Genomic DNA, 27,636 nt, shown 5'->3' on the forward strand with positions numbered 1-27,636 from the left:
CGGGCCGCATATGGGCCGTTGGTTAGGGCCTGATGAAAGCGGACGCGCACCGCCGTCGCCGCTCCGTTCCCCATCCGTCCCCCTGCCCCCGGTCGCACTCGTGCTGCTGCTCCCCGCATCGTCGCCGTCCTCCTCCTCCGCCGCGGCGCCTCGACGCGGAGAGATCCGCGCGCGGGGCCTGGGCCGCCGTCACTTCGTCAGGTCTCCTCCCCGCTCCCTCTCCAGAACCTTCTGCTAGAACCCTCTTCCCTTCCCGTGGGCAGGGCGGCGAGTGGCCGCCGCCGTGCGGGCGCGGGGCTGGGCGGGGCTCGCTTGCTTCTGGATCCCCGCCATTTGGTCTCGCGGTCGGCCGTGGGCTCGCTGTGTGGTGCGGTGGCTTTGGAATTTCAGTAGATTCGATTTTGGCGGTGGCGCTTTTCGTGCCGCTGGTCGGATGCCGGGACCAACCTGGATTGGGGCCTGGGGAATCTGAGCTGCCGATTGCTCCTGTGCTTTTCTACGTAGCTTGATTTTCTTCAGCAATCTGTTGGAGAGTGTGGGTGACTGTATGCTCGCGATTGCTTTGGTTCTCAGCAAGTAGGTTTTCTTAGCTGTTTTTGTGCTATAGCTGTGATTGGGAGCTTTTGAGCTTGATTCAAGCTCGCCCGCATGTCGCATATTAGCTTCGGCAAGCTGGGTATGCATTGCCCTGTTGCCGTGGCCGTAAATTCTCCTAGACGTAACCTTTTGCCGGTCAGAGCATCGTAACCACAGTGTTAACTTTTCTCCCCGAAGTAACTGGAACAAAATTTCTGCTCTCAATGTAATCCAACTGGTGACCAGCATTTTGTCGTCGGTTTTGGTATTACTGCAACCTTGAACCTAGCAGAGTCACGTTAGCACATGATACAGAACAGGGGTAGCTTCAGATTTCAGATAGTTGCGCAGAAATATTTTTAGCTTGTAGTAGGAGATAAGATTGACAAGAAACTAGCCAAATCATGTGATGCTCCTAATATCACTTGGATCCCCCCCCCCCCCCCCTCTTTTTTTAATTTCTATCTCTCATCGTAGAAATATGCAGCAACTAGACAAACCAAGCATGAAGCGTACACACGATGTTTTCTATCCAGTTGGCATATAGATTATTTAATTTACCATGTTGTACACAATTGGAAACATGCATTTGTAACCATATAGATAAGAACCTGATATTCGAACTACAACTAGCCTTATACTAGGGATTGTTGTACTTTTGCTGTTGACCTACTCAAAATCGGTGCTTGTGGAAGATGGAACAACTGGCAGTGAACTAATCAATGTAGAAAGCATTTTCCTCACTTTTATTTACACAGCTCAATCAGTTCAAAGATAGGATAACCATGTTGTTTTGAGATTGCCTATGGCTGGGTACAAATGTGTGATCTGATAGAAAGTTGACATGGCTTTGGTCCCTTAATAGCATTCATAGTTTGGTTAATGTGTCTAATGACGATCAGATGGAAGGATGATGAGTGTTGCAACATGGCATGTTGTGATTGTATATGCAGGGCCCCATCATTGGAAGTTTCCGATCAATGTGGAATTTGGTAGCTCTTTTTTGTTTATCTTGTTTAATACAGTGAAATTTACCACCTCCATGGTTAATATGATTCCTCCAATCACACCTCAGTTCCTTACCAAACCTGGTCAAATACAAGAACCAGACCCTTGATTGAAGTGGCCTGCATTCTGGCCTGTTGAGGTTCCCTGGAGAATTTTCCTTGTTTTGTTCCCAGAAATCTATTATAGGAAGTAGGTCACCAGCTGCAAGCCTGCATCTCATGCTGAACCAAAAGGTGATATTAATTCGAAGTTTTTGGTCGTGGAGTCGCGTCGAGTCTCCCTAGCCCGGATTATTCGGCGACTTGTTATTGCTAATCGCCCCAAGTCGCCGCAACTAGTCAAGCGAGTTTACAGAGAGGATGAGATGATGTTGAGGGCAAAGTTGCAGTTGAGGAGGAGCTTGATTGTGAGGTCAAGGTGGCATGAAGCTCCTAGGCAAGGTCTTTGGGCTCTTGGCTGGGCCATGGAGGAGCCGAGTTGCTTCAGTGTAGGAGGAAGATGGCTCCAAGTTGATAGCGGTAGGAGCATATTTGGCCCATGAAGGCCCATTTGAAAACCCTAGCTTTCTTGATGTATCTAGACCGTCCATACTTATCCAAGCCATCTGTACCATCCATCAAGAATAGAAGAGTGGTAACTGCCCAGCAGCGCGTGACCAGGACTATACATAGCCGCCGCCAGTGCAGATTCCTTCTTTCTTCCCATACCTTCTTCCCTCTTACAAGTTACAACACACCAGCGGCAGGGTAGATCTGTTGCCGGCGGCGTCAAGGAGATAGATTTCTCGCCGAAGACCTCGCCGGCCGTCCAAACCAGCACACACGCGTCTACTAGGGGGTGAGTTGCACGACTTGCTCTGCTTGTTGTGTCACCGTAGCAGGACTTCGTCACTGATCAGCGAGGCGATTAGCCCGTGCCTCATCGATGATTAGTCGGTGACTCAAAACCTTGTATTGATTTAATACCACAACGGTGTTTTCATGTCTAATTTGTTAGGGGCCCATAAATACGAGGGCCATCTGAGGCAGTGGAACATCATAGTTTGTGCTCTTCCGGAGTGTTTGTCCTAGGCTTTGGTGTGTTGCAAGTTTTAGTCATGGCTTCTTCCATTCAGTACTTTCTTTGTCTAATATTTTTTGTAATTTTATAGAAACTTATGTTTCCTTTTAGATATTAGCTAGTGGCTTGCTTGTAGGTGTAAACTTGGAAATAATTATGGTTTATCTTCGTATCAATCTTCCTTCTGTGCTTGTCCATTTTGGAAATAATCAGAATGCTAGTCGTAATGTTTTAAATACCAAACTGGTTCTGGAAATTGCACACAGCCTCATTTGTTTTCTAGATTGGTTCTCATGTTTTTTCTACCCTCCTTATTGTGTCATCTTGTTAACTGTATTTCGTAAAATTGTGCAGTGTGATAGTTTGTCCTGCATGACTGCAGTTTTTTAGAATGTAGTATATATAGAGCTCTGATATCTTCTAACTAGTTAGTGTTTTGATCTTGAAATTCAACTTTAGGTCATGTGTTGCGTTTAGCTATGTAATTATTTCATTCTGTTTTACTATAAGCATCCTGCACCTCTGGAAGGACCCCCTATATTTATTACTTACACATATTATCTTTTCCTGGACTCCAGATTGGACCGATTATCACTCAGTTGGGGAAATAACGGAATAGTATTTTGACTTCCTGTTGCCTTGATCGTTCTTTGGGCATCATCACAATGTCAGGATCACTGAATGTATGCTTCCATCTTTCCTTACTTAATATGGTTACTCATTTTCTCCCGTTCCTATTCAGTAAATCACCTAACTCCACCTCATTTTGGCTTCCACTTCCATATGTTGCTTGAGCTAATATGTCGACTCATTTAACCTGTCTGTTTTTAGACATGATGTTGTTTTTATGTTATTTATTACTCCCTGCCAAGTTCCTCCGTCTCAAAAAGTGGACAGAATAGCTTTAATCGTGATCAGGGTTCATTGTCCACTTCTGTGTAGTGATGACAATGGCTAGCTATGTTTTTCAAAAGGCCTTTGGTTTATTGTCATTACCTTTTGCAGTCAAATATTGGTGGGGATTCAACAGGAAGGCCATTCACATCAACCTTTTCTGGTCAGTCTGGATCATTTCCTAATTTCCATCACTCTGGTTAGTATAAATCTTACATATTTGTGTAATCCAATAATCATGTTCCAAAGTATCTCATAAAGCTAACTTATTTGAACTTCTTGGAAGGCTTGCATAATATCCACGGAAATCTCAATCTTGCATCACTATCGCCAAGGAATGCTTCATTGTCAGGTATTCCATCCCCAGGTGTTCAACAACCTGGGGGCAATATTTCTGGTAGCCGGTTTCCCTCAAATAACCTTCCAGTGTCCATGTCTCAGGTTTGTTCTCCTCTTTTCAAGTCCACAACATGTTAATATCATGCTGAGTGTTCTATCACTTAACTAATTTTCTTGCCCTTTTGTAGATTTCTCATGGCCATTCTGGGATCAGCAACAGAGGAGGTATGAATGTTGGGGGGAATGCTGTATTTAGTAGTAGCATGAATGCTATTGGTGGTTCAGCACAAGGTTTATCCTCAAGCATGGCTAATGTTGGTAATCGAAATTCTGCTCCTGGGTTGACAGCTTCTTCAGTTTTGGGGAACTTAGGCCCACGGATAACAAATTCTGCGGGCAATATAGTGGGTGGCAGCAGTATTGGCAGAAGCATAAGCTCAGCAGGAATGTCCATGCCTGGTATTGCATCCCGTATCAATTCGAGCGGCAACTCTGGAAGTGGGGCTCTTAATATCCCATCCAATCGACTGAGTAGTATGCATCAAGGTACATGGTTAATTGTTAATCTTTATTTGTTCTTTCAAACTTTTCGTGCTTCTTTGGCGAACATCTATTCTCATTTTTTCTTCCTTGCTGGCTGAATAGTGAACTGGTGTGTGTTTCTCTCTTCCTGTAGCTGAGGTTTCAGTAGATTCATCGTGCCCTGCGCTTGTGTGGATAGCTTCTAGGCTGGGGGTTGTTTGGTTGTGTCAGATGTTTTAGTCTTGTTTTAGGCTTGAATTGTTTGCTTTCTATCAATGCGTTGAGCTGCAAGTTTTGCATGTTTTTCAAAAAAGTATAGGGAAGTGGTGTTGTAAGGTACATTTCAGTCATATGACAGGGTAACTCTCTGAAGTGTTATGGATTAAACTTAAATGTGGCTCAATTTGATTGGAAATTGACACGGGGAACTGAGTTTTTTCACCTATTGCATTCATAAAACAGTGCACCGCCTTGAGGTTGTCTGCCTTGGTTGCCCACACTAGATTACATGTATAACAGTCGAAGCAACTAAACTGTATATACAACTACTGGGTTTATTAAGAGCTTGGAATTTCTTCTCTCTTGGTGTAAGGGGGTGTGGGGCAAACTGACCTAATGGATTTTTTATTTTGTAAAAAAAATGAGTCTGTTTATTTTTTTTCTCCAGCGTCACCACAGTTCATGAACATTCTTGGGAGTTCTTATCCAGCACCTGGAGGAACGCTATCTCAGAACCAAGTTCAGGCAGGAAACAATTCTTTTAGTTCTTCAGGAATGCTACATGATGGAAACTCTGGTGACAATTCTCCGTTTGACATAAATGATTTTCCCCAGTTAACTGGGCGTCCTAATTCTGCTGGAGGTGGTCAAGGGCAATATGGTAATGCTACAACACTAACAAAATCTGCAATCTTTAGTGCTTTGATAATGTCAGGTAACTAATTTTTCGTACTTTGTAATTTGAAGGGTCACTGCGAAAACAAGGAGTAAGTGTAAATGCCATTGTGCAACAAAACCAGGAGTTCAGCATTCAGAATGAAGATTTTCCAGCTTTACCAGGATATAAAGGTATGTCTCCTCCATTGGTAGTCTCACTATGCACATAGTGGACAACTCTATAAATCTTGATGAGATTAACTATCTGTTTCTTGTTAGTTTTTAGCCTTTTCCCTTGTAGTAGTATCTTTTATCTTGTTACTGTTATCTGGAAAAGATAATGTTTCATGTCTTGTCAGTTCCTTCACTATTTTCTTCTCTGTTAACCACATATCATGGTTCAATCTTCTTCTCAATTCTTCACCTGGCATAAATTTATCCTTCTCTCGCAAGCTGGGGTAGTTAACTTTCATCAGAGATTTATAATCACGTTATATGTATTGCAATGTGTTCTATCGAAGTTGTTCAGCTAAATTCATATCATGGCAGTTATTCCTATCATGTTCCTTTCTGCTGATTACTTCTGGGCAAACCCCCTGCTTTTATTTTCTGGAAATTACCTTATTGTATGTTTCTTTGGAATATAAGGCAATTCGTCAGATTATGGTATGGATTTGCATCACAAGGACCACCTTCATGAGAATGCAAATATTATGCAGGGACAACATTTTCCTGTGAGTTCATGTTGTTCTATCATTTCATCCCAGGTCAGCTATACCTTCTTATTCTTAAATTCTCACATATGATTCTGCAGATGGGTAGATCATCTGGCTTTAATTTGGGAGGTAGCTATCCAGCCCGCCAACAACAGCAGCAGAGCACTACTTCGGTAAGCATACTAGCATTTTTTTCGCACAGCCAGCACATATTTGGGGTTGAACACACCACTCTGAGAAGTTAGGATACACACATTTTAACCTTTTTCATGTGTCTGCTAACCTTTTGACTGTGGATTGTTAACTACTCTGATTGTGTTCATTAGGTTCAAAATGGTCTTGATAATATTGGGCTAAGGCCGATAAATTCTCCAAGTCCGTCTTCTAATTCGGGGTCTTACGAGCAACTCATCCAGCAATACCATCAACCGCAGACTCAGAATTCACTTAGGTCGCAGACGTCTTCGGGCCAACAGTCATCTAAGGATCAGAGTCAAAAGTCTGCTCAGGGAAAAGAAACTGTGCCAGACCCATATAGTTTACTTGGATTGTTGAACTTAATAAAATCAAAAGAGCCTGGACCAACAGCTCTTGCTTTAGGGCTTGATTTAACTACACTAGGGCTGAATTTGAACTCTCCAGATTGTCTTTGGAAGACATTTGGCTCTCCATGGTCAAACGAGCCAGCTAAAGGAGAACCTGATTATCAGATCCCTGCTTGTTATTCTGCTGAGCAACCTCCACCACTGCAGGTAAGCTGCTTCCCATTTGGTTTACAATAGCCTCTTGAACCCTGACATCTCATATATTTTTTCTCCATCTGCAGCCATTCAATTTTCCAAAGTTTCACCCCTTGACGCTATTCTACATCTTCTACAGGTATATTGAATAGAATGAACTGTGTGTCTGGTTTTACTAGTCTATGCATTATTTGACTTTGCTCTTTGTGCAGTATGCCGAAGGATGTTGCTCAGTTATATGCCGCGAATGAACTGTAAGCACAAACCTTCACAGTTGTTGGTATCTCAGCAGATTACTATTTTAGTGGACCTTCATTTGCCTGCTGTTCACACGCCCTATGCATTTTCAACTGTTTTCATATGTTTGCTCTTTTGTAGTACTCCCTCCGTTTTTATTTACTCCGCATATTTGCTTTGACTGAAGCCACACTATACAAAGTTTGACCAAATTTATACAATAACAAGTTTATAGGGTAGCCAGCTATTGACGGAGTTACAACTAATAAGTTTCTTGAAAAAAAAAATACAACTAGAAGTCCTTTATGCCCTTTTTCCTTCACTCGATCCTTAGTTGTACAACCTCCCTCAATTTTTATGACCCCCCTGGATCTATTCTTATTGAGAATAGGCCTCTTCTCACACTATACCAGTTCTTTTTACGTTGTCTAATCTTGACACTACAATCGTGCTTGGACCTATCTTACATATAGCAATATTATTGGTCTACTTATCACCTTTTGACCTTTATTGGTCTATTTATCACCAAAGAGCTAGCTATGGACAGGGGTGCGTGGAAGCTTGCTATCCATGTGCCAGAGCCATGAGTTGGTTGCGAGATCTTATGGGTTTCACCTCTAGCCTACCCCAACTTGTTTGGGACCAAAGGCTTTGTTGTTGTTGTTGTTGTTGAATCGAAATGGCCTGGCTTGTCAATGTCAAATGACTCAAATTTCTGATTCCACCTATTTTCCAGATATAACAAAGGGTGGTTTTACCACAGAGAGTATCGTGTGTGGCTCACACGAGCTTCAAATGTGGCGCCTCTTGTGAAAACACCACTGTATGAACGAGGATCCTACATTTGTTTTGATCCCAGCCTGTGGGATACAATTCAGAAGGTTTCATCCGAACAAGAATTGATAGTCTTTATAGCCTGATCGCACAGCAGGGAAAGTAATCTGAGCATTTTTCGTTGATTGCAGGACAACTTTGTGCTCCAATATGAATCTGTAGAGAAGAGACCTGTCCTCCCTTCCGCCAGCCAAAATGTTAGATTATAAGGTCAGCACTTGGATTTCCCGCCTCACATTCATGTATTTTATGTCCCTAATGCCGCAGTTTCATAGTTCCATGTACGTAGGCCCGGCTTTTCTGACATGCTACCGATTTGTGCTTGCAGCTGTTGTACTTCTTCTGCATTAGAGAATGTCGTTTTTCTTCATCCGGATCAGTACCTGTTATTATCATAGGATATAGGTGGCGTACATTTGTGCAAAATGATTCTGTAAGTGCATCTGAAAAATACTCTTATTTGTTTGTCAAGATTGATTAACTTTGCGGCGCTGAATTTCGTTTTTTCTGGGCAGGACTTGTGTGCTGTTCCAAAGAAGGAGCTTCTCTGTGTTGGCTGGCAGCCTTGATGGTAGCTTTAGACATGTAGCCGAGGAAAATGCGCCTCATTAATCCGTTGGCTGTAAACCAGTAGGGTCAATTTGGTATTGTTGGCTGTAATAGACTTGAGTTTTTAGCTTCCGTAAAATTCAGACCTGTACCCTTTAACTATGAGTTAATTACCAGTACTTTGGATTTACAATGTGGCCCTCGTTTTTAATTGTCTGGGAATGATGGTCGTGATTTGCTTGTCACTGGTGACTGACAATACTACATGTGAACTCACCAATCTGGTGAAATGTGTGAAGGTTCACAAAGTGCACGTGTACAAATCATCCGTGCACTCCTACCCAGGATTCAGACGTGCAAAGCCCTCACTCTTGGACCCTAACGAGTGCTGGGCCGTGCTGGCCGTACGTGATCACCTCCTTTGCACCTTGAAAACATCTGGGGCAAGGACCTTGAAGGTGAGGAAGTACCCGATTTTAGCTTGTGAGCTATGGCGAAGTCGGGCCATCCTTCATCCATTGCCACCCTTCTGTTGACATCCCATAGCCTCGTCATCCAAGAGCGTGAGTTATTTACCCAAAACCATCGCACTTGGGGCTAGGGTAACAAGTCAGTACTAGATTTGAGCCAGGTCACAAAAAACCATCAACTATGTGCCTAATGACTAACGAAGATTACTGATTGTTTAATAAGCTCATGAAAATAGTGAAACTGACAAGTTGGGCCCACCTGCCAGGCTGATGTGGCGTGCTTGTGTGGACAATATGCTGAGTCAGATGAGGGTCCCATTTGTAAATGACTCAAGTGTTTATCTTTTTTCCATTTTCCTTTTTCTCCTAGGCATTTTCCTCCTGGACATTTCAACAAACAGGTAATGTGCGCTGATTGACATTTGCGCACCGCATGCCGCTCGCCGCCCTTGCTAGCCGACAGTCACCCGAGACCTCGCGGCGCCCGCCAGGAGGCCCTAGTCGCGCTCGTGCTCGCGGCACCCGCCCATTGGCCTTGGTCGCGCCCGTGCTCGCGGCGCCTGCCAGGAGGCCCTAGCCGCGCTCTTGCTCGCGACGCTCGCCCATTGGCCTTGGCCGCGCCCATGCTCGTGTGCACTATGGTGGAGCGCCATGGTCACGCCCGTGCTCACGGTGACCGCCAGAGGCCCTGGTCAGGGGTGCGCCGTGGTGGAGCGTGCTAGTCATGCCCGTGCTCGCGGCGCGGCCCTTGGCGCGTGCGCCGTCGTGGAGCGCCATGGCCATGGCCACACTCGCGGCGGTGCGCCCATGGTGGCTTCCTAGACCAAAGCGCCCCGACGACCTTTTGACCCGGAGAGGTGCTTGGCATCGAGACGCCTCCCAGCACGCGCAGCCGCGCCTTTGACTCTGACGTCGGTGAAGCCCTCCACGTGGCGGCGCGGCCCTAGACGGCTAGCCACAGCGGCTCGGGAGTGGTCTGGGTGGCGGGGCGGACAAGAGCTGGAGGTGCGGCTGGGGTTGGATCCTGCCCGGGGTAGTGGCTTGTGGCCATGGGTTGTAGGTGGCTGGGGCGGTGAATTAGGTGGCTAGGGCGGCGGGGAGGCTCTCTGGTGGTGGGGTGGCTCACCAGGGTAAGGCTCCGGCGGCGGCGATGGATATGGCTGGGTTGGTGGGGAAGAAGGTGCTTGGGGAGAGAGAGAGAGGCCGACAGGTGGGCCTTTGGCCACCTCAGCAAATTATCCATGTAGGCATGCCACATCGGCCCGACAGGTGGGTCCTACCTGTCGGTTTCGCTGTTTTCGCGGCCAAATCATCCCGTCAGTGCTCCGCGTTACGTATTAGGCTCAGAACTGGTGGTTTTTTGTGACCTGGCTCAAATCTGGTACTGACTTGTTACCCTAGCCCTAAGTGTGGTGGTTTTGGGTAAATAACTCAGAGCGACCAGTGTTTGTCCTCGGAGTGATCTCCGTTGGGATGGTACCCAGGTGCTCCGTGAAGGTATAAGGGATGGGAAGTAAATCCAACTTCCTCATGGAAGTAGACAACATTCGTCGGCCTCCCTCGACGCCTCTTGAAGGTGTTGCCTTCTGCTACATCCTTGCCCTTGGAGCAGCTCCCCTCAACAACATTGCCAAAGGCCAACCTGTCGGCAGGGCACTTCAATGAAGAACATAGGACCAATGTTCAAGGAAATGGTGATGTGCACAGAGTATAGGATCATGGCAATGTGCATGTGAACGGTGATGTGTAGGATCATAACAATATGCATGTTAATGGTGATGATCTTCACTTTATGCTGTCATGTAGAAGGGGAGAGCTGGTATGAGGATTAGAACTACAATGTTTAGAACCAACCCTCGTATTAACGATCACCCGAATACATGGACTGCACCTCAATAAAGATTATTGATCAACACAGTACCACATCTAAGCCTAAATCACACCAATCTCCCTCCCCCCCCCCCCCCCCCCCCCCCCCCCCACAAATCGAACTAATCTAAGCCCGAATCAGATTGATCTTCCCCCAAATAGAACAGATCTCCCCCCAAATCTAACCCTAAATAAAGCCCTAAGCCGACACCCAAATCAAGACCTAACTCGAGCCCTATTAAACCCTAAATCGAAACCAAATCAGGTAGGGGGAAGGGCTTACCGCCATTGATGAATTGGAGCTGAAGCGCTCACGGATGGTCATCACCGGTGGTCGCTGTCCAGATCTTCCCACCTTCGATGCTCGCCATCCAAATTTTCAAGCCGCCGATGCTCGTTGCGAGAGAGTGACAGTGAAGACATGGGAGAGTGAGCAGTGAGGGGATTTATGGCGAGCCTTCAGGGAAAACCGCACCGTCTCCTACTCATCCACACGTGTGCAGCCGTGTGCCCTCGCATTCGCTCAGGCTGGCTCGCTGGAAACGGTCAATTCAGCAGTTCCTCCAGAGCAGGCTCTCGGCTGCTTTGAGAAGCGTGCTATGCAAGCCTAGCCGACCACGCATGTATCCAAACAGGGCAAATTTAGTCCCCCATGGCCTGGCTAGGTGTTATACGAGCAACCAATCATGCCCTTAAGTTTTCACAATTTGTGTATTTTCCGGTACTTTGTTTTGCACCTGCATTCATGTTTTCCTATTTCCGCATTTTTTAAAATAATCTTAAGAATAAAAGAGGCCCTGAAAGATGAAAATCAATCTAAGATGTCCAATTTAAATCCTTTATCTAATACTTTAAGAATACATAATACAAACTGCAACACCAATAAGCAGCCAAAGAATTTGGACACAGTCAAAACAACCAATTGCATGCATAACTTTCTAACAAAAATCACAAGTAGGTGACCTCAGACAGTGCAAAAACTAAAGCGCACAAACAAATTAACGCGACACCGCGATGATTCATGGATTGATTAGTGGTTGACATCCCTGCACTTCGTCCTGATTTCGCCCTTTTTTTTAAATGGAGGAGGACCCCGGCCTCTGCATCCTGATTTCGCCTTGGTAGCTGGTCTTCACTTCGATGGCTCCCAGCTTGACCATGGCCTTGTTAAACTTCTGCTCCCACTGCCCGGGGATGTTGGCACTGTCGCGCACCATCTGCGTCATCGCCAGCGTTGTAAGAAGGGCGTCCTCCGACGTGAACAACACCTTGTGGGCGAGGACATTCTTGTAGACGAAATTCTCACCTCGTCCCTCACGATGGCCTCCACGCGGGGGCATGTCTTCTTGTAGTAACCCACGTCCAGGCCATTGCACCCCGCGGCCGCCAACAGCAGCAGCACGCATGCCAGCGCAACAGAAAGCTTAAGAGAAGCTAAGGCCATTGTCTGTCTTTTGTCTTCTCAAGCTAGCTCTTAGTGAATTTAGCCGATGTGTACCAGAGAGCGTGTGATTTTGATGTGGGCTATATATAGGAGCAGATGGGATGAGGTGATGGAATGTACTTTGTATGTGCACTTGATAAGATACCAACTTGACATTGTTAGTTAGATGATATGTGTTCATACACATATGCATGGCAACTAATGGAGTAATAATTGATCAGCATGCACTGATCTAGCTGATATAGAACATGGAGGCTGCTGGAATTAGCTTAATGTATAACCGTGTGTTTGTTTCTTCTTCTTTGAGTGTTTTTTCTCTCTTCTTTACAAACTCTTTGGGAACCGGCCGGTGGTTGACTAATCAAGAAGAGTATTTGTTTTGCTTCTGTTGGAGTATGCATAGTGCATGTGTGCCTCCAGGCTCCAGCACACATGCTGACATGCAGGCGAGTCGTCGATCAGTTGAACGGAGATGCAATGTACACATCAACGGCAAAAACACCTCCGTGCTAATAATTAATGGTGGTTTGGCGTGGCTAATTTGGAGAAAGAAATAACAGGATTTTAAATGATCTGGCTGCCAGTTTCTCGCATCACTACCGATGAACTTGCCTCTTGAAAGTCAAAGGAGTTAGCTGGACAGGCGCAACGGAAATTTCTCTAGCGGATGGTTGCTGTATATATAGTTCCCTTTCCCTCAGACTTCAATCAGGTTTCTCTTCGCTTTGGTCGTAAACAAAACATAGAAAGAGCCCTAGATCGTCATTTTGAACAACAAAAGACAAAAGAAAGACCCAAGAGGAACAAAAAGGTAGAAGACGGCAGCAGGCCACGCGCCGATGGTTTAAGACTACACAGTTCAAATATATGCTGTTGCTGAATGTTTCAGTCAATGACAAACAAATATAACAGTCGTTGCAAAACAAGCACGTTCAGTATCGCCAAACACCCGTCCGGCGCAAGCGCTAGAAGAGAGGCCGGTAAACAAGTAAATCCAGCACCAAAGCAACAACAATGCATGACATCACCCTATAGTCTAATGGGTGAGTAGAGTATGCGATATTTGTGAAGTTTCGACAGGCCCCCTCACAACTCATGTGGGGGGATGAACCCCAAAAAGAAACTCCAGTAACACGAGCAAAAAGCATCGTCCGAAGCGCGCCCTTCACTCACATATATTCGTGAAAAGACCGTCCGGGTTCCAGGATCCGCGCGTCATAGGACAGGATAGCATCGTACAGCATCAGGTGGCTGATCACCTGTGCTCCTGATTTCCCATACTCGACGCACTCCTCTATCTGCTTCCGGTGGACACGATCGAAATACCGAGTGGAGTCCCTTGGAGGTCCGCCGTGGTAGATGAAGTACACCTTCCCGGGAAATCTGTTCCTGATCTCAGGTAACGAGTCTGGGCTGACTCCCTGGATCGCTAGCCCTCCACCAGCTGCTGTGAGATTCTGGAACTCCTCTAAGTCTTCAAAGTGCAGGTAGGCGCTGAAGCAGAAATTCAGTCCTGAGAACAGTTTTGGTGCCTGCAAACATCAAGGTTTATCATCATTTGGCTGTAGACAGGTGTTCCAAATATTGTTATTGTTCCAAATATTTCATTCATAAGATCCATGATTTTACACTGTTGAAGTGCATCATAAAATAAACACACTCTGGTGTATGGCACTCCAAAGCACCCCACTAGGGCAATTGCCACTTCAAAGAGAATTTGTAAAATACCACTGCAAAAGATAATTGCTTTGTTGAATGTGGATGCGATCAAACTAAGGAAATCTGTTTAGCACTTCAACTTAAAAAAAAGGATCTTGGAATATACTGACCAATTCTAAAAAAAATGATTCTAAAAAAAACTATCCACACAACACCTACACTAAAGATGCACTTATTAAGCTTTTGATGTGTCAAACAGCCTCTTATCGTAGTTGTCATGTTATGTACTCTTTTTGTTGATGTATTTGGCCTCGTTGCCTTGCATCAACTCCAATAAAGATGGTTCTGTCCTGTGTGCAACATATTGATGCACAGGCAAAGGGTTTCAACCTCTTTTTCAAAAAATAAACATTTTTACAGTTAGTTGCAGTGGGAAAAAATCAATTTTCTTTTTAACAAATTCCCTGAACATATGCATAAGACAAACTGCAATCAGTTTTCACTACATATGTTTTTCTATATAGTGAATCTGTAGAGAAATGTTTACATACCCCTTCAGCAGCTCTAGCTCTTCCTTTCGTTGGTCCAGAAATTGATGTGTGCAAACCCCCATAGAATGTCATCTCGTAAGGAGTTTCCGGGTGTGGAATTCGTTGCACCAAGAAATCCACAATCCCTAAGACAGATATATGACGCGAACTGCTTCAGTGCAGGGATAAATAATATTCTCTGCTGATCTAGGATAAGTTTTAAATCATTGCGGATAAATGGAAGTGCAAATAGACCAGCAGCTTGTCGCGTTAAGAAGTATGTAGCATGAGCTTGGAGATAGTAAAATATCATCAATATAATAAAAACAAGGGGGGCGTAAGATGGGTTAACACTAACATCCGGCTCTGACAATCCATTTCCCATACAGTATCGCCATCAGGACCGAATATGATCTCACACATGCGGTATCGGTGTTTCTGCCCACAATAACATGAGTCACCTTTTTGTCCCAATCCTCAACCAAGGTTGAATTGGTCAAGGATGCAAATTCCTTCAAGGAATCCTGCATGACAAACACAAACAATTTTATCAGAGCTCGGTATGGAACAAAATTAATTTAGAAAACTATCAAGTTATATATAATTTAAATTTGACGATAAAGTAGGATTGCGGCATTACTTAAGCTTGCCCGTAAACATGTTTGCTAGTATTGTTCAGATATATCCAAATGCTCTAAAAGGAAAGTATTGTTCGCTAGTATACTAGTATAGTCTGTTATACCTCTTCTGATGCACTTAAAGATATACCAAGCAAAACGCGTTGATTCACCAGGGTGCTAGACTGATTTTGTAGGTTTTGTTCTCTTCGGTAATTGGAAGAAATTCTTTCTTTCTCTGAACATTGGCTGCAATGATGAAGTACAGTGCAAATTATATTAGAATATTAATGAAGAATGATTGAACATCTGCTCAGTAACCTCCACCATGCGTACCCCTGAGACAAGGAAGAACTTGAGGTGTTCAGCTGATCTACTTGAAGGACGATGTCACTCTCCATTGTTGGTGAGCTCATATCATCACGCGGTGCATGATTGGGGCACCAAACATGGCGACCCTCCTTCAAAATCAAAACTAGACATGTCAGAACATCAGTACTGTTTATAAATGGATCAAGGACAAGGTATACTCAAAAGCTTACAACATCCCAGCGGCATTCTGGTATCATCATTGCACATGGGACATGATAAGTTTTGCTGCAGTGGCCGTAATAACAACCAAGCGCTGCTCCCCGAAGGTTGCATCTGCTGCATTCCCATCTTGAAGCACGCTTGATTTCATTCTCCACGTTCTTAAAAGTACCGCCACTGCTGGATTGCACTCTTGGGGCCCTTCACAAACATGGGTAAAGAATGAAAAGGATGGATGAACACTGTGTATGATGATTTTCTAAATAAATTAAATATGAAGAGTTAACCGTGGTGTATAAATTAAATAAACTTACCAAACGATGCATTTCTCGTGGGCATAGACGGCGTTGGTAGGGTTTCCCTTGTCATTGGGCATAATCCTTCTATCGTGATACAGTACCATCGGACCATGACACTGACATAGGAAAAGTGAGCATTCTTTTAGTGCCAGTACAAATAAGAAGACTTCAACGGACATTTTTTTAGTTGATAATGTAATGATATGCAGCATATTACCGGCTCGCTGGTTCTGAATGAATGGCAGAAAATACATTCATCTTCAAATACGCCAACTGGTGTCTGAACTCTCCCCAACCCAGTAGCCCCTTTGTTGTCTTTCAACTTGACATGTTTCCCGGGACCCTTGCCTTTTCTGCAGGAAGGCAGTCGCTGCCCAGTGTTACTTGCATTAACACCTGTTGATGCACCTTCTGCATAAACAATTTAAACTAGTTAATTTCATAATTTGACAACGCTATCACAATAGCACCATACATACCATAATTAAACAACCCATGCTTACTACATTTACATCATACATAACATAATTAGGCATTGAACTAGTCCAAGCCCCGGTACTAAACCTATAGAACTGCATACTAGCTAGTCCAAGTGCCGAAGATAGATATCGAAGTCGTCATCCAATCCTAGGTTCGATGAGGAGATGGTGATTACCCCCCGGAAAGTGGGAGGTCGTCATCCAAGCCTAGGTTCGATGAGGAGATGGTGATTACCCCCCGGAAAGTGGGAGGGGCCGGCCTCATTGTCGTTGGCAGTGGACCAACTGCATGGCATGTCATCCTTGGACTCTGACTCGGCTAGCATCTCATCGAGCTCGTAAAATAATGGATTGCTCTCGACTTTGAGGCTATCGACCTCGGCAAGCTCGTGCATTACTGTGTGCTCGTCTCCACGGACCCAAAAAAGCTTGGCTCACCGCAAGGAGATCCGGCTCCTCCGTGATGAGCTTGGCTATCAACTCTGCGTCCAAGAGCTCAGAGTACAACTACTCCTGGGCCTTCCGGCTCTCGATCTCCTCATGGCGTGAGACAATTCAAATGGTGGGAGGGGCAAGTGCGGCCATGGTTGTGGTGTTGGCCCAAAGAAACGAATCGTGCCACCTCCTCAGCAGTGTTAAACATCCCCAACAACCGACGACCAAGTTCACTTTGTTGGATCTCCACCATGAGTTCCCCACGGTTGGCGCTAGCGCCGCGGTACTTCGGAGGTGGTGGTGGCAATGTCGGAGTGGGGGCTGCATCGGAGCTGTGGCGGGGAGGATGATGACGAGCCGAGTGGACGACTGTGTTGGAGAGGACGGTGTTGGCAGAGGCACCATGGGGCCGCGGGGCTTGGGGGGTGGGCAATGCCGAAGTCACGAAAACGGCGCAGGTGGGTAGCACGGGGATGCGGGTCATGGCGTGGGGCCATGGGGTTGTATCGTATGGGAGGCGGACAGGATCTGCAAAAGGCAGCATGGGGCTGCATGGGGGGCGGGGAGGGCTCAACCGGCGGCCGCGAGCTCAACATAGAAGAAGACGACTGGGAAAAAGATGCACGGCCAGTTTGGCTAGGGTTTCGGGGTGACGGTGAGGGTTTTACAGCCAGTGCAGGGACAATCAACCGTAGTACCGGTCACCATGCCATGAGTGTGGGAGGTTAGTATCCACCCTATAGTGCTTTGTAGCCTGTTGCAAGTAGGTTCAAATGAACCGGTAGTACATGGGAACATGAGGAGAAGAGATAAAGTAAAACAACACACACCGACAACACATTAACGGGGAGAAAGAGGGAAAACATAACACGACACAAAAAAGCACCACCAATGTAATCAAACGACATTGGCCAACCAAGACCGAGCCATGACATTGCACCGATGACGCAATTGAAAGGTGCCGTGCATCCGAGACTGCACAACGCCGCGACACCACCTGTGTCGCAGGGTACATTTGAAAGGTCATGCGAGGACGAGACAACACGACGGTACTTGTGTGCCATCGAAGAAGTCAAAGGCCATCTCGCCTAGTAGACTAAACTAGTACAATGCATCGTCGACGCAATCGAAAGGTGTCGTGCATCCAAGACAACACAATGCTCTGGCACCACCTGTGCGTAGAGTGGAGGAGACATTTTAGCGATAGAAGTAAAAAAAAACTATGCACGAAAGGTTTAGGGGATTTGCTAGCTGGGGTTTAATCCCTCAAAACTCCCCTCCCCCCTTAAATATAGCTTCTGAGGGATCTGCTCAAGTTTAGGTGGCATGACTAACTACAGCAGGAAAACAACTAAAGTAGGGGTTGCTAGGGTTCTTGGGAGATCTGGAAAGCTAGGAATCTCGCCTATGTTCACCGCCCTTAGTGTAGTCAGGTTTCAAATCTTCTATAAGATTGAGCAAGGGAGAGTGTTGCAGGTGAGGGAGGGCTTAAAGCTGGCACTGCTACATTGTGCAAAACGACAGGAGCAAATCATCACTGATGTCCTCAGTGCGCCGCTAGAGTTGGGACACCTGGAGTCCAAAGTTGGCTAACTGCCGAGGCGATGATGGATATGATCTTTGCTTGTTGTTGTTGTTGTTGCAAGTCCCAAGCAATGTTGCTTGCTTTTTGTTCCCCCCTATTTGCTTTTGCTTTGCTCTTTGTAAGTGCTCCTGGTTAAAATTGTTGGTGTTGGATGGGTGGTTAAGGTGGACAATGTAGCTTTGATTTATATTAATTAATGGAAATCAGGGGCATTCCCTCTTTATGAAAACTATGTGCATGCTAACAAATGATGAAGAGAAGGTAGTAGGTCACACTGAATGACTAGGACACTTCATAATTGAATCCTTACTTAGCACCGCCGTGGCGGCTCGTGCGACCATGTTTGGAGGAATCGGGAGAAGAGAAAAGGAAGACATGCCGTTTAATTGGTGTATGAGAAGACAACTCGACGACACACACCGGGTACATTGTTTGCCGTCCAAAAGTGATAGAGATGTCGTTTGCCTTTGCCAGCCAGAAGCAAGAAAAGGAAGGGTGCAGAGAGTGTGAACCTCTGATAATTGTGATAAATTCGGGGTGTCTGATACGGCGAAAAAGTGTGGCACAGGATAATATAGTATTATACACATGCCCTACTAGAACGTTCTAAATGTGTGAACCAGGATGGAACCACCTTGCAATCAGACTGAAAGGGTGCTCTTTGCCTCAGTCACGATTGGCAACGACGAGAAGGCTTTGTCCTTTTTTTCTTTCTAAACAAAGATACATGCATCATTCAGTTCCAAATTGAGAAAGCCCACAATAGGCAGAGTACAGAAGGTTCGCCATAAAGGCACGAAACCAAGGGAGTTCAACCAAACATAAAACATCTAGGATATTTACAGAGCCGGAACACCCTACAAGAGCACACATGCTTGGATACACGAGAAGTCACACACAACCGCTCTAAGTAACAACGATAGGATATCTAGCAATGCTATGAATGTGACAGAGATTGTTCGTCGCCGGCTGCATGCCCCCAGAGTCCGGGTGCTTCCCCAACGACATCCATTGCTGCAATAACAAAAGGCATTTAAAAAATCAGCAGTCTGAGCCGAAAAAATGACCTTGATAGTAATTTTGTTATGAATATGCCAATGGCCCATAGAAGAACCCCGACGCGACACCACATCACGCATTTAGCCAAGCCACACAAAGCAGTTAGGATCGTAAGAAGCTCTGTGCCCAACAAAGGGTTCCAGCTCATGTCCGCAGCTTACCTAACCGCACTCCTTGCGGAGTGTGCTAAGGGGCATCTCAAGAATACGTGGTTAGCATCCTCCTGTATTGCGCAATTCCCTTTAGAGGGCTTATTACATTCGTCCATATTATCGGAAGTCGGAAGCCCTATTCCTAAACATTTGCCACAAGAAATTTTAACTTTAAGAGGCAAGCTGGCTTTCCAAAGCCCCCTAGCCATGTCTATGAAGGGCCCTTCAGAAGTTTGGCGTACGGGGATTTGGCCGAGAATTGGCGAGGTGCCATGACATGATGTTTGTTTCATTGCTAAGGCTAACACTACGAAGCCTCGAGCGCAAAGTAGTCCAGCTTGTGATCTCAGAGGAGAAAGTTTGTGACGAAAAGCAATCGAAGGCTAGGATGTGAGAAGGACCTCCGTCACCAATATATCCAAATGAGCTGCCATGGATTAAGCTCCTCGAATCCCATCCAGAGTGGTTCGAGACTTCATCATCCTGAATGCCCAATTGATGCTACCCAGGGCCAGTCAAAACGTTCCAGTGGGTCAATTGAATTCAAGTCTAAGGCACTAAACGCATACTTGGTCATTCTTGCAACGCCACCATGTGGATATTCTCTCTACTCATGTATTCTTTCAATTGTGTCCTCCTACCAGTGTGGCTGAAACCACGCATGTTCTAGAATAGGTAGCGCATTATAAGATACAATTCTTGATGCGAACTCCCCTTGAGCTCACAACCTTGATCACATGCCTCACCGTCCTAACACGGCGAGCAGAGGAAGGGTCCGCAGCTCCTGCTACATTCTCTTCCGCCTTGGGCAACATGACATTAACCCTGGAAGCCACAACTTTTGTGCCAACCGACGCAGCTTTGGCTGCAACAGCCCCCGCCAGAGATACATGTGCCAACTCGCTAGACCTAACTAGTAATAAAAACTCGGCCTCGAGTGCATCGCACAATCTAATGCTACCCCACAATCATCCATAATCTCAAGCCATCTTGCACTTGCAACTACCAGTGGTTTAGCAGAGAGAGAGAGGGGGAGAGAGAGGGAGAAGGAGAGCGTTAAAAAGAACAGTTTAGTCCTTTTGCATTGGTGTAAAATGAGATAAATCTTGAAGTGCTTCTTCCTCAAAAGGCCCGTCTACGTTTCATCATTTAAACTTCCTCAAACCATGTGGCTCCAGTCGCATCATGCATACCCTCGGCGTCCTCATGGACGTTATTGAGCAGTGTCGCCATGTTCATCCCTTTAGAGCATCTTCAACACCTGCCCTATTATAGGTCTGTACTGCCATTTTTGGATTTTGGAGGGCAAAAAACGTCTCCAACAGCTGGCCAAAAACTCCAACATGATCAAAAAAGATGATGGACAAAAATATCATTTTCTAATATTTTTAAGGGGTTTGTACTGAAGTACTTTTCGTTAGTTTTTTTATGACTGGAACTGCAGGAGCTCTGCATCCTATGTACCTAAAATGTAGTCCCCCGTAACTCCAATTCTCTCTACATGCAACTATGCCACATCATTATACGTGCCATCCACTCCATGCAAGTTGCCATGTCATCACAAATTTTCACCTATGCAAGTGCCACATCAACATATCTTTTTGTTATATTTTTATGATAAATGAAATCTTCGTCTGCAGTTACTGCAATTGTTAATTCCCATCAGTTTGATTCGCTCTTTCTAACCACTGGTAGAAAAAGGGCCTGTTGTCCCGGTTCGTAAGGGCCTTTAGTCCCGGTTCCTGAACCGGGACTAAAGGGTCGGTACTAATGCCCTGACCCTTTAGTCCCGGTTCAAACCAGAACCGGGACTAAAGGAAATTTTCTGATTTTTTTTGAAATTTTTTTATTTTCAAATTTCTGAATTATTTTAACCTCTAATCTCTAATCACCCCTCATCACTGCTCAATTTAATCTGTAATCACCCCTCATCATTCCAAATCATCTAACTTCCCGGACGGTCACCCATCCTCCCACTCCCCCAGCCTGAGCACGCTTAACTTCCGGGTTCTATTCTCCCTCGTTTTCAAGTCTACACTCGTTGTTTTCCTGACAATAGTAAGATGTCAATCCTATTAACCCTCAGGAGTTTAGCTTGAGCATGAAGTCACACATTTCACTATTTGAGTTTGAAACTATTGTTCTAAAAAACAATAATTTTTTAGTAACACTAATATTTCTTGAATAAGTAGTTTGACCATTGTTTGACCACAATTTGACCAGATTTGACCAAAATTCAAAAAAACTGAAATAATTATTTAATAACACTAATATTCTTGAATAATTACTTAGTAACACAAATACTTCTTGAATAAGTAGTTTGACCATAGTTTGACCAGATTTAATGAAAATTTAAAAAAACTGAAATTTGAGCATAACTTTTTTCCTTTTGGAATTTGAGGATTCTACAAATTTGCAAACAGGCCGTAGGCTGTCTCCGAGTAGATGATTTTTCATATAAAAAACTTTTTAATCCGAGTTCGTATGCAAAAGTTATGCCCATTTTACAAATTCCAGAGAGATTTTGTAAATAAAGTCGAAATTCATATTTGTAAATTTTCCCAACAACTAGACCACATATCACATGAGTTTGAAAATGGGACCTTTAGTACCGGTTCGTGCCATGAACCGGTACTAATGCCTCAAAGCCCATTAGTCCCGGTTGGTGCCACCAACCGGGACTAATGGGCATCGTACCCTTTAGTCCTGGTTCGTGGCACGAACCGGGACTAAATGGCCCAGGTGAACCGGGACTAATGCCTTAGCCGCACGAACCGGGATAAATGCATCCATTGGTCCCGGTTCTGGACTGAACCGGGACTAATGAGCTTACCCGGCCTGGACCAAAGCCCCCTTTTCTACTAGTGAACATGCAGCACCCTCCATCTCCTCTCACCATAGGGTGCAAATGAATCGATCGGCAAGGAAGATGACCAGCCGACATAATTTGTAACCGATCATCTGTTACTAATGCACACAACATTTTATTGCCTGGCACAGGTTGTCTTCTGCATTCCACATCCCATCGTGACTCCCTAACCTAGACGAGGGTCGGGCCAAATTCTCTACACTGGCTTTTTTCCCACCCCTTCTCCATTCTCCGGTATGCCATAGTTACTAGCCTACTGAAGCCCCCTCTACAGCATGGGCATTCAACTGTAGCACCTCTATAATTTTCAAATTGCATAAAGATGCATGGAACAGGTAGTAGCGCTGCAATATCGAAGTGAAAACCAAAGCATATCCAAAACACCATTGTTGGCTGGATGGAGAAGGTGAAGGAATCAAAACTCAAGATGGATAGTATTCCACAAATTTGTGCCGTTTGCAGATCAATTAGGTGAAATGAGGTCCTTCACCCAACGTCTCTTGCTGAACTTTGCACCTACGGTTTGTCCTCTTTGATTCCGGTAAGAAAAAGGTCTTATCAATAAGTTGTAAATAGAATCGCTAGTTTGAGAATGTTGCAATATGTAGCAACACGCCCTAGCTCAAAGATGGTGGCCTCACGGCCGCTAGCCACGGTGGTGTGGCCAAGGATTTCGTGCGGGTCCTGGACGTGTGTGGTGCATGGAGATCACCGTGGGAGGAAAGTAGTCTAAATCGACTACGGCACATTCCTTGCTCCCTCCCGAACTCAAGCCGCCACACCGATGGAAGGCGCTACCACTGCCGCGCGGTCCTATTGACGTGCTCGGGAGTACATCATGCCCTCCCTGCAGGGCTGCCGTCATGTTGGTCGCGATTGCATCTGTCCCATCGATTGTTGTTGATTGGGAGCTATACATATTCTCGAGTCTGTAGTTTTTTTGTAGGTTGTAATTTGGGTATTGCATAATCGAAGAAATCGCCGTTCAACTAAGAAAAAAAAACTACCAAATTTCTTGCCTCATATTGCACTGCTTCATCTCACACCAATTTAAGTATAGAACAAAGAGCCTTTCTCCGGGTCTTTTGATGATTTGATATATGGAACTTTGTAGTGTGATGATTCAAACGACATATATATATATATATATATATATATATATATATATATATATATGATGGTAGTTTGGGACACCTAGGTGCCTGGGCACCTTACCTCATAGCCGTTAGATAGTGAGTTGATGTATGACGTTTGTGTTAATATGGTAAATAATTAATGTGATTATATATGGCAGTAATTAATAAGTATGGTAAGCGTGCATGCATGCATGACAACCATTTATGTTTAAATTAATAGATAGTCATAAATGGATTAAATCTTTCAAATTTTGCGTTCAGGTATATACACATATATTTCTCACCAGAGTATGTACACATAAGTATATGCCGGTGCATGTATACATTAATTTAACGCTGGGGTATGTACATTTTTATGGGTATGTAGAGAAAAAAATAATGTCAAGGTATGTACGCATAAATTTTATGTTTTTTTTTCAATTGCATAAATTTTATTTTGGATTATGTACATTTGTGTGTATGTGCATATAAATTTCACACAGGAATAAGTATATTTATGAGTATCTACACATAAATTTCACGTTGGGTATATATATTTACGAATATGTACACGTAAATTTTAAGACAAGGTATGTACAGTTATGGGTATGTACACATAAATTTGAAGTCAGGGTATTTTTTTTTTGCGGGGCAAGTCAGGGTACATACATATAAATTTCACATCGGGGTATGTACATGATATGTAAAAAAGATTTCATGTCGGAGTATGCATATTTTTGTATATACATTTTTTTGTGAGGGCTTAAGTACGCACTAAAAAATATATTGGTTATCATCATACATTAATTATCATCTTGGGGTATGTTATGTTTGGGACGTATATTTCTTAGGTATATCAATTCGCTTATCGTGCATGGGTATATCATTTCTAGGTTTCTGTCATAGATGTATTATTATATGTGTATAAATTCTTTTTGTTAGGTATATGGGTACATAGGACAAATTCTTACTATATACATGAAAGTATTTTTATTTTTAATAGCAAAAAAAGATGGGTGCATTATATGTTTATGAGTATTATATTCCGATAAAGAATACAAGGCAAAAGCAAGAAATTATACGCAAGGTATTATAGTGCATATATTATAAATAAAGATTTAAAAGAAACTAGGATGTCATATCATATATGGAAATAAATGGTATGCTATTATAATGACGTGCATTTTATGACAGGTATGTCATGCACCAATATTTGGAAAGAGATCAATCGCATGGGGCATTAATTGCATGGTGTTTAGGTGCCTGGGCACCTAGGAGCCCCAAACAATTTACCTATATATATATATATATATATATTCCATTGGCACTTACCAGTATACTATTTAGTATTTACTGAAATGGCAGGCTAGCTTCTTTTTCCAAGAATAACTAATATATAGCATATATTGCTGAAGATTATCATTCCTCTCTAATCATATTGGCTGTTTCTCATTTGCAGACAAGTAGGGGCGAGAAGTGTGAAAAAGCCAAGTGATATAGTCTATTAAAACACTGCAGATCTAATGAAGGTGACTGAAAGGGAATCAGTAGCATTGATTATCTGCCTAATATACTTTTTCCTCTTGATGATGATTCTTTTGGAAAATAATGGTGTACAATTTTTGTTCTACAAAATATTATAGATATGTGCTATTCTCAAAAACCTGATAACATGTTATCGTCAGGAGTCATTGTTATTCATAACGATGATAATTTTGATTATCAATTTCATATGTTCTTAACCGTATTATCAATAATTTGTGTGCTACTAATTCCCGCTGCAACGCTCCAGTTTTCATTATAGTGGGGGAAGAAGAAATACTGTACGATGGCTAAGGAAATAACCAGGAGGAGTAGAGAAGAACAAAACAGAATTGAAAGCCAGCACTACCAGACGAATGCTGAGCAAAGAAAAGGTGTCACGACTTGTCGACTAGCATGAGTATCATCTGCTCACGAGAACATATCCGCGGCGGCGAACACGAGGTCCATCACCCGGCCAAGCAGCCGGATGGACCGTCCGCTGCGGCGTGACGACTTGCGGCCACGAGGAGGCGTGTCACCGCTCACCGGTGCTGCGCAGCGGGAAGTAGATGAATAGGCGCACGCCGGCGCGGCAGAAGGAGACTGCGCCTGCGCGTCGCTGGCCATGGTCCCATGGCGATCATGGTCGCTCGCGCACTGACTGTAACACAGATGGGATCGCGGTCGCGAGCGGCTGATTGCGGAGCCGAACTCTCGGTCTCTCGCCTGGGAGGGCCGATGGGATCGCGTGCGCGTTGAAGCCGAGGTCCCAGCCGAGCTGAGGCATCACGAGGAGCGGCGGGCGATTGCCTTAGCCCGTAAGATTGCATCAGCCATCACGTGCTGCGCATGGGGCGCGGCATGCACAGGCGCGGCTCTGCATACCGGATCTACGGAATTTTTGCCCCACCTAACCACCGCTTCTGGGCATTCCCGGCTGCGAGCGAGGGCGGTATGGTCGCGCAGGAGGGGTTGCTACTCCTCAATTCGGGCGTCATGGCCATGCGACGGGAGCAATAGGATCGATTGTCATCCGGGAGCAAGAAAGGGAAGGGGGACGCGAACCTGCGCGGTGAATCGATGACGGCCGCCCGCCGGCCGCGGCGGCGGCAGATCCCGATGGCGGTGCTATCTCCCTCAATTCCACAGCTCCGCTCGCGCTCGCGCTCCCGCTCCCCATCAAAATCGTCAGGCCCGGAGGCTCCTTCGACGACGATCTCGTGCGAGGCGGCGACGGCCAAGCAGTGTGGTGAATGGCGGCGCTGGAGCGTGGGCGGGAGGAGGGAGACGAGGATTTGAGGAGCAGACGCGGGATGTGGACGGCAAGTCAGGGGGCGCGGCGAGCGTTCGTACTAATTAATGTACAGGGGGACCGGGTGGATGGTCTCACTCGGTACCACCGTTTTTTTTCCTTGAAAAACGGTTTTCGGAAAATCTCAGAATTTTCGAATTTGTTTTGTGGGAATTTTTCAAATGAACTTTTTTCTCTTCAAAATATTATATTTTAAGCCTTCTTTTAGACAGCCATGTATCTGTTCGAGTGGTCAGCTTGTCTTTCTTTCCTTCACAAGCTCACGGTTTCGATCCACCCCTCCCGCTCCCTGCTGTTTTTTTTTCTCAAAAATATAGATATTTGATACTGCGATCCCCTAAGGATGTGTTTGGTTTGAGGACTATCCTCCCAGGAACAGAGATAGCCTTTTTTTCCGGTGGCTACCACCCGTTTGAATCTGAGGCAAAGAAGGACAGGGTCAACCAGATGCTCGGAATATTCCTCAAAAACAGGGATGTGGTGAGGGCATCTCCAGCCGTTGGCCCCCCAGGAGGAGCAAAAGATCGCCCCCTGGGGGCGCACCGGCGCTAAACCGCGCACTGGGGGCGTGATGCACCCCAGTCGCGGCCCCCCACGGGATTTTAAAAAAGTCAAATACGGCGCAAACACGACTCAAATTTAACGCAAACATCGGCGAGTTCGTTCAAATTTAAACATACTTTATAAAAAAAGGGAAAAACTACCGCGGGCTACCCCCGCCGTCTCCCTCGCCGCCCGCCCACGCGGTTCTACATGCCGCGTGTAGTCACCACCGTCGTCGTCGTCGTCGCCCCCGCCGACGCCTCCACCGTCCCTGCTGCATCCCTCCCCGGTCTTCACTGCGCCGCCCGTGAGTACGCGTGGCGGGCGAGGGAGGGCGAGGGACACGCGTCATCCGGTCTTCACTGCGCCGCCCGTGAGGCATCGATGGCGCAGGCTGACCGGCGCGGCAGCGCGGTAGCTTTGGCATTGATTCGCCGCGGGAAACGAGGCGATGAGGACGACGAAGGGCCGAGAAGAGGGTAGAGTCGCTGACGCGGCGGGCCCGCGGCTGTTTCGCGCCAAAACAGTTCGCCCTGGCGCCTCCAGGCGCTCCCCAGCGCGCCGGGTTCGGCCTGGGTCCGCCGGCGCTGTTTTCGGCTCAAGCCGGCGAAAATCGGGCTCCTGGGGGCGCGACTGGGCCGATTTTTCGGCGCCGGCGCAAAAAAAACGCCGGGGGAGGCCTTCCTGGGGGCGCGGCTCAAGATGCCCTGACCCGTGGAAAACGAGCGGGTGGTGGCAACCACCCCGCGCGCGCATCGTTGCGGTCACCCGCGAAACATTTTTTCGGCTAGATT

General features: G+C 45.5%; 1 protein-coding gene, 1 non-coding gene and 2 pseudogenes across 6 annotated transcripts; 1 reads left to right on the forward strand and 3 right to left on the reverse strand.

Moving 5' to 3' along the window:
* The first annotated feature begins 52 nt into the window (after positions 1-52).
* LOC125521837 (probable NOT transcription complex subunit VIP2) lies at positions 53-8,543 on the forward strand. Of its 5 annotated transcripts, XM_048686924.1 has the most exons (17): positions 2,113-2,421; positions 3,222-3,326; positions 3,649-3,736; positions 3,824-3,978; positions 4,065-4,101; positions 4,225-4,422; positions 5,066-5,278; positions 5,365-5,466; positions 5,923-6,008; positions 6,089-6,163; positions 6,317-6,742; positions 6,817-6,869; positions 6,943-6,984; positions 7,704-7,848; positions 7,933-8,011; positions 8,130-8,234; positions 8,317-8,543. In XM_048686924.1, exons 2-15 carry the CDS (start codon positions 3,309-3,311, stop codon positions 8,008-8,010), a joined length of 1,716 nt encoding a protein of 571 aa, XP_048542881.1. In that variant the 5' UTR covers positions 2,113-2,421; positions 3,222-3,308; the 3' UTR covers position 8,011; positions 8,130-8,234; positions 8,317-8,543. The 5 variants fall into 5 exon arrangements, with proteins under 5 accessions (XP_048542864.1, XP_048542876.1, XP_048542871.1 ...); XM_048686907.1 differs by lacking the exon at positions 2,113-2,421 and adding an exon at positions 53-201 and having other exon boundaries at positions 4,065-4,422; XM_048686919.1 differs by lacking the exon at positions 2,113-2,421 and adding an exon at positions 53-201 and having other exon boundaries at positions 3,649-3,700; positions 4,065-4,422.
* On the reverse strand, positions 3,659-3,736 carry LOC125533383. The gene has a single exon (XR_007294263.1). It is a non-coding gene; the product is annotated as a small nucleolar RNA snoR35 (small nucleolar RNA).
* Positions 8,544-11,765: 3,222 nt separating the features above from the next.
* LOC125532965 lies at positions 11,766-12,133 on the reverse strand (annotated as a pseudogene).
* A 1,169-nt stretch (positions 12,134-13,302) lies between these two features.
* Positions 13,303-17,766, reverse strand: LOC125532966 (annotated as a pseudogene).
* Positions 17,767-27,636: the final 9,870 nt, after the last annotated feature.

This window comes from Triticum urartu, chromosome 1, assembly GCF_003073215.2.
Source record: "Triticum urartu cultivar G1812 chromosome 1, Tu2.1, whole genome shotgun sequence".
In the NCBI taxonomy this organism is placed as follows: Eukaryota; Viridiplantae; Streptophyta; class Magnoliopsida; order Poales; family Poaceae; genus Triticum; species Triticum urartu.

Coding starts and splice junctions, on each gene's coding strand:
- LOC125521837 (XM_048686907.1), top strand. Junction 5,279..5,364: donor AGGTGGTCAAGGGCAATATG/GTAATGCTACAA, acceptor TGTAATTTGAAG/GGTCACTGCGAAAACAAGGA. Junction 6,164..6,316: donor AGCAGCAGAGCACTACTTCG/GTAAGCATACTA, acceptor TGTGTTCATTAG/GTTCAAAATGGTCTTGATAA.